This window comes from Nematolebias whitei, chromosome 5, assembly GCF_014905685.2.
Source record: "Nematolebias whitei isolate Nwh7 chromosome 5, NemWhi1, whole genome shotgun sequence".
Lineage (NCBI taxonomy): Eukaryota > Metazoa > Chordata > Actinopteri > Cyprinodontiformes > Rivulidae > Nematolebias > Nematolebias whitei.
The window spans coordinates 9,292,354-9,299,886 of NC_056502.1; the positions used below are offsets into that span (position 1 = coordinate 9,292,354).

At 37.1% G+C, this 7,533-nt stretch overlaps 1 protein-coding gene across 1 annotated transcript in view; it reads left to right on the top strand.

The window, feature by feature from the left end:
- The first annotated feature begins 1,636 nt into the window (after positions 1 to 1,636).
- LOC119409660 (sialic acid-binding Ig-like lectin 5) overlaps positions 1,637 to 7,533 on the top strand; it is a 14,341-nt gene continuing 8,444 nt past the window's right edge. The window contains 4 exon segments of the mRNA XM_037676561.1: positions 1,637 to 1,697; positions 2,022 to 2,426; positions 2,658 to 2,978; positions 6,545 to 6,805. Coding sequence (XP_037532489.1) covers positions 1,637 to 1,697; positions 2,022 to 2,426; positions 2,658 to 2,978; positions 6,545 to 6,805 — 1,048 coding nt within the window.

Below are 7,533 nucleotides of genomic sequence, written 5' to 3' on the forward strand. Positions count from 1 at the left end.
GAAGTGTCTCACTGGTGAAATGAGGAAATGCTGAAAACAAACTGCTTCATTTGAATCTGTAAGTAAAAACATGTTCTATCTGTTACAAGTTCATTTTAACATGGTTTAAAACATGCAGATATTTAGCTGTAAATGATACATTGTTGCAGTTACTACAATCGTTTTTTCAATTTAATTTTTAATGTATCTCAAACTGCAAAAAACAGAATTACACACACACACACACACATATCTATATACAGTAGATCATGAAAACCATACAAGTTGAAGTGACAATAAATGAAACGTTTTTGTTTTTCAGTTTCCTTTAGCAAAAGTTTCACAGCCTCTAAGTCAAAAAGACAAAAAAAAAAAAATCCTTCAACCAAACATACTTTATTTTTTAAATAATTAAATAAGGAATAGCTTTAAACTCAACGTAAATATCCATAAAATGTATTATTTTTACATTAGAACTACAATGACTCATCAGACTTACTGCTGTGCAACAGAGTTGAACCCACAAGCTTCCTTAAAACATAATGCTACATAAGGAAGTCTCTAAAACAGATCTGTGAAGAAGAGGAGAGAGAAGGGGGACAAGACAAGAAAAGGTAAGCATCATTTACTTTGTATAAAGATTATAATTATAGAATAATAATTGAAGTCATTGTATCAGAGTAACTTGTGACAGGTCACTCTGTTGGTAAAGTTATTTTTTCAATCTCAGATCGTGTTTGTTCATTAAATGACAAGAAACTGAAATCTTGGCATCAGGAAACATGACAGACATAAATACAGATTATATTTTATAAGTTGTAGCTAAAGATTTTTCTGTTCCTGTTTATTTGACTGAAAAACTGAAACCTAAACATCTGGAAACGAAGCAATGACAAATGTTTTTTGATATGTTGACGATATGTAGATATTCATCTGTTTATATATATTGGACATAAATGGAGTCAGTCTCTCCACCATCATAGACATCTACACCTCTAGAGCAGGAAGAGGACCACCTGCATCATGACGGACCCCACTCACCCAGCACACACACTTTTTGCCCCACTCCCCTCAGGAAGGAGGTTAAAGAGCATTAAGTGCAGAACCACTAGACTGAGGAACAGCTTCTACCCTGAGGCTGTTAGACTCCTGAATCTCTAACCAGAATAATCACTGTGAAAAACCACATCATGTTGCTGCTGATCTGTTTCATGTTGCTGTGCTCATCTACTCACCCAGACTCATGTTCATGCTGCTGTTCGGCGTATTGTTTTTATGTTATTAGTGCTTAGTGTATTTTTTAGTTGATGTTTTTCTTAGTTCATATCTTAGATCTTATTACTGTTTTTCTTTTATATATTATTGTTGGATGTAACTGGGGCCCTGTGTACACAATTTTGTTCCACCACATGTACCACATGGGGTGCGAATGACAAAGAACCTGGAATCCTTGAAATATAAAATTGTACTGAATAGATATCGCAAAATTATTAAAAATAATAGTAATTGCTCTTGATAAAGTCTGATACTGTAACTGCAGATAAACTCTTCAACATGTTAAACTTTATCTTTGATGCAAAATGTTGACTGATCTTTGATTTCGTTTCTGCAGATCATTTGTTCTTTAAGAAGGAAATTAACTTTTTAGCATCAAATCATGTTTGTTCTAACCTGGATCTTTGCGCTTTTGTCTGCAAGAGGCACTGATGCTGATGGAGGTATTGTATGAATATCATTTAAATGATGCTAAAACTAAATATAGTGTATTTTTATTATATATTCTGACAGCAGTTTTCCAACAGGTTTCCATTTTTGCTCTTTTTTTAAATTGCATATAGAATAAAACATTTATATATTGAGACAATGAAAACAGTCATCCTTGTTTCCATATGTCTAAAATGTTTATCCACCTGTTGTGTAGAAGTACACAAAGATAGGAGTTGTCAGTGTATTAGTCTGTTTTTGATGATTTGCTTTATAAAATAGTTTTACTAAAAACTAAGACTGGTCTGTTTCTTTTGTCTTTTTCTTTGCTTTAACAGGTGCATCAGTCTGGAGAAAAAGCTGTTCTTTAAATAATTATTGTGTTACGTTCAGTGATGGAATCATAACTGCAAAGGCTGGACTCTGTGTTGTGATACCGTGTTCTTTTACTACTGACAGACAATTTACACCCAAACATTTGATCTGGTATAAATGTGAACCCTCCAATGGAAAATGTCAATATTATCACATATTTGATTCTGAAAACAGTGACAACGTTCAGGCTAAGTTCAAAGGACGAGTGTCCCTGTTGCAGCCTGACGTGAGTAAGAAGAACTGCAGCATCATGATCAATGATCTTCTCCGGTCTGATTCTGGATCATATCAGCTCAGAGTTGTTGGAGTCTTAAATAATAAGACAAATGGATTAACATACAGTGCAAAACCATATATTTCTGTGACAGGTAAAATGTACATGCTCTGCCCTTTTACTTGAACTAAATGTGATTATTTGTCCTCTTTGGGCAACTTTTCCTTATCTTCTGTAAAAGTTGCTGTTATATTTAAATTAAATGTTTCAAACATTAATTATAATTAATTATGAAATATAATTACTAGTAATAGAATATAAAACAATTAAATAAAAATTATAATTATAACTAAATAATTATTTAAAATAAGCTGTCCTTCCTCAGGTCTAAGTCAGAAACCCACAGTGAAAGTTCCTCCTCTGATGGAGGGACAGAAGGCCACCCTGACCTGCACTGCTCCTGGTCTCTGCTCTGGATCTCGTCCTGAAATCACCTGGACGTGGAGAGGAACGAGAGAGAACCGCTCTCAGTTCACAGGAAACATCATTGACTTCCACACTGAGAATCTGACTGCAGTCGCACAAAGACACAGCTCAACTCTGACCTTTGACCCTTCATCTGAACACCACGGCACCAACGTTACCTGTAGGGTCAGCTTTGCACGTGACACAACTACAAAGACGACTGAAACTTTGCACGTGATCTGTGAGTACATTATTCTTTAAAAACGTGATGTTTTCTCAATGTTGATAAACTCTTACAACTTTTATTTTAGTTTGTCAATTAAACTTTGCATGCATCACTAAATGTACTTTCAATGCATTACTGGAAAAAAAACCATTATCATTTAATGATTGTTTAAAGAAATTTAAATCTAGCTCTTAAAAGGTAAACTTCCTAATGATGTCCTTTGAAAACTTAAAACAAATGGGAGTTGTTTGTGTGCAAAGTCCAGATTATGTCAGAATGATCAAGAATCCCAGCATGTTTCAGACTGGTATATGGGCTGGCTGTTCCAATGCTTCATTCATTATTTATCAGTTTAGTGCATTTCTGACATATATGTTATACAATTATTTAAAGCAGGACATAAATGTCAGTTTCAGAACAAATGAAAACCCAAACGTACATTGAAAGGGGCATATTGTGCATCACTTTTCAAGTCAGAGTTTCAAACTAAAATCGTTGTATGATGAGACGTGATGGAGTTATAGACATGTTGAAGAAAATCTCTTTCACTAACTTTGTTTACATAAAAGAACCATACTCATCAGCACGAGAAGATATTTAACTGGCCCAACAATGTTCAGTCAGGTCATCTGGACAATTTATTTATTTTACTGAGACATTTCGCCCTTCATCTGAAGGACTTTTTCAGTTCAAGAAGCCACAAACAACCTGGAGTCCCACTACACTCCCATAGTGGAAAAACCAGTTTGCTGGTGATAAGATAGTTTCTGTTGATGTATTTGACAGTCATAGCCATTCTTGTGATGGCTAAATTTGATTAGATATAAAAACTATCTTTAACCAGGTGAATCTAAACGTTAATAAGATGTAGATGTACATGCAATGATTGTTGTCCTCCCTCGCAGAGTTAAAAAGAGGAAACACCCTCTGTACGTCCGTCCTTGAATATTGTGAGCATGATCACTTAAAAAAATAAGTGAGGTACCAACTTCCTTTGTTATGCGTGGCTGCATCCAGATGAAAGGATCCTTTGGAAAAGTGGGTTGCCATGTAAGATGGCTGAAGCCATAAATGTTCATCCATACTGTGAGCATGTACAACTTGAGAAATGAGCAATGTACCAACTTCAATTTTACTGTGCAGCTGTTTCTAGGCATAAAAAAATGTCAATTGAAAATTGCGTTGCCACATAAAAATCTAAGATGGCTGCCATCATATTTGTACATAATGTAAACCTTGAGAATGGATAACCTAAAAAAATAAGCAATGTGCTGACATCCATTTTGGTGTGGGGCTGGATCTAGGAGTAAGAAAGGCCACTATTAAAAATTGGGTTGCCATAACAAATTCCAAAACGGCTGCCACCATAAATGTCCAACCATGTTTAGAGCATTACAGCTTGAAAAATAAGCAACATGCCAACTTCTATTTTGGTGTGTGGCTGCATCTAGGCTTAAGAAAGTTTCCTTTTGAACATTTTGTCGTCAAGTCAAAATCTAAGATGGCCACTACCATACAAATTTGTAAATTGGCCACCCCTATCATTTTCAATAAACTGTGCTTTCTAGATTTTATATTGCTTGTACAGTTTCTTCATATGGCTGGGGTGACCCTTGGGGTGGCTGAAACTTAATGGTGTCCAAGACCACCATTAGCTACCCCCTAACTCCACCATTGCACTTGGTGGTGGATAAATTTGCAACCATCACCTGCCAGGATCTGTCATTCTGCACTGCCTTGGAATACAAAATAAAATAAATAAATAAAATACATTTATTCAAAAGCTCAAAACATTCACTATTCAAATCCCTCGGTGATGGAGGACATCGGCGTACTGCACATTTTCTATAATTTGCAAAGGGACAGAGTTGACTTCCAAATTTTATCAAAGATTTTGCTCAGTGCATAGTGCTGAGTGTACGTGTTCTGAACTACTCTGTTTCCAACACCTAAATTTTAGGTAAATATATGTAAAACTAACTGAGGTATAGCAATTGTTGTGTTATGGCTATGGTGGCCATCTTGAAATGATGGGATTGCAAAATAATTTCTAATATGACACACACACACACACAATCAGAATCATATATGTCATTTAAGGTGAGATTGCGATACCTTAAGTGTACATGTACTTAGAGAGAATGTTACTGATTAACAAATGGTGTGATCAAAGTTTAAGTGTTTTGTACTCCACAGACAGAAAAAAGCCTCTGATCACTGGTGAAACAGCTGTTAAAGAGGGGGCTGGTCTAAATCTGCACTGCAGTGTTGACAGCTTCCTACTTTCAGTTTTAAGATGGACTAAATTTGGAAAAGAAACTAAAATGTATAATACCACTGAAATCCAGCAGCAAAACAAAAGAACTAGATCTTTGTCCATCCCTAATGTGACAGTAGGACATGCTGGACTACATCTGCTCTGCACAACATCTGAACAGCACTTTGACAGAAGGAGCCAATTTAACAGTAATTTGCAAGTATATTGCACTTGATTATTTCAGTAGGTTTGTTATAGACAAAGTTCATGACATTAAAAATGCTTCCCAATACGTGCACTGGCCCCTCCTTTTCAAAAGTTCTCATCCTGTCTCAGGGTGTTTATTTCTGTTTCTCACTACTTTAGCAAAACTTGGGCAGAAAATATACACACATGCAAAATGTGCACTTCAGTTTTAGTAAGTTGTTGAGACATAATTTTTCTTAAAAAGGAACTTTGTTTTTGTTAGTTCCTCTTTAAACACACATGCCTTTACAGGCAGTGACATTGCTATTGCTCAGGAAGTAATCTGAAGCAGTCATCCCTGAAAGAGTGACCGCTGGCCTGCAGAAGAGAGTAAACCACAGAGACCTGGCCTGATGATGTTGCTCTTCTGTGCTGGGCCATCCTTTTGGCTAGTGGCTGTTTAGTTTCCCAAATGTATAATGTATGTGCACATCCTTGACAGAGATGAATGTTGGTTTGAGAGAGGAATAAAGGAAGCCATCTTTGTAAAGAGAACCGGCCCATCCATAAACTGTGGCAGAGGCCTTTGTGTCCAATTATCCCCCTCTTACAATGTGGTTATTGCGTCACTCAGCTCTCTGTGAATAACAAGCGGCTATCGGGGCACAAACGATCAGTTGATAGGCTGATGGCCTTCCTTGTGCACGTGAACAGCTAGTTTTGTCTGTCACCAGCAAACTGGTTGATCACTATGTGAAGGTACTGCTTATAAAACTAAGTTTGTTGCAGCTCCTCAGACTGAAGGTCTTTTGGATAAAAGACGAAACATTTAAAGGACTCAGTCTTATCAGATCCCAATATTTGATTGTGTTTAGATGTAGTCCTTTGATGGAATGGCTACCTGACCAGGGTGCCTCTCAACAATTACTGTTGGACCTAAGCACCAGTTAGCTCCTTGTTGCTCTGTACACAAGTAAAATGAATGGATATTTATTTTTCTCATGTTTTTGTATGTGTATGCTGTTGTCAGAAATGATTTAGTATATCTTGTTGACACGGAATGAAACTGACTATTAAATATGGTTCATCAGAATAAAATACTTTAAACTGTTCTAAAATACTTCAATGTCCTTAACAGATAAAAGGAATCCTGAGATTATTGGAAATACAGCTGTAAAAGAGGGTGATCTTCTAAAACTGACCTGCAGAGTTGACAGTTTCCCTCCATCAGTTGTCAAATGGACCAAACACTCAGCTCGTGGAATTCATCTCCACAATGATACTGGATCAGCTACTCTTAAAATCACAAATGTGACAACAGAAGATTCTGGAGAGTACATCTGTACAACAACGCACTTAAACACAAGTGCCCTTGCACAAGCTAATGTAACAGTGAATTGTAAGTACAACGGTTATATCAGCTTTGATATTTTAAACAACCAAAAGGTGGCACATCTGTGCTGTAGTTAGACCTGTAGCCTCACCGGGAGAAGGTTGCATGATTGTCTTCCTCCAGATGCCTTTCTGTGTGACATTTGCACATACTTTTCATGAATGCGTTAGTTTTGTTGTCTGTAAGTAGCTTTGTGATGGATTAGTGACCTGGCTATGGTGCCTCTTGCACAGTAACTGCTGGACATGGGCACAAGTGACCCCCATGACCCAGAAAGTAAGAAGAAGATACAGATAATGGATGGATTGATGTATTAAAAGTCTGGAATGTCTTCCACAGACAAAAGAGAACTTCAGATCACTGGAAACACAACAGTTGAAAAGGGGAGTGATCTGAATCTGACCTGCAGTGTTGAAAGTTACCCTCCGTCAGTTATCACGTGGACTAAACAATCAGTCCATGGAGTTCACCTCCACAACAACACTGGATCAGCTACTCTTTTCTTCTCAAACGTAACAGCTGAGAATTCTGGACAATACATCTGCACATCAACATACCAAAAGGAGAATGTGACTGCACAAGCTAGTGATGTGTAAGTAAACATTTGCAAAGCCCCCCCCCAACACACACACACACACACACACACACACACACACACACACACACACACAGACACACACACACAGACACACACAGACACACACAGACACACACACAGACACACACACAGACAC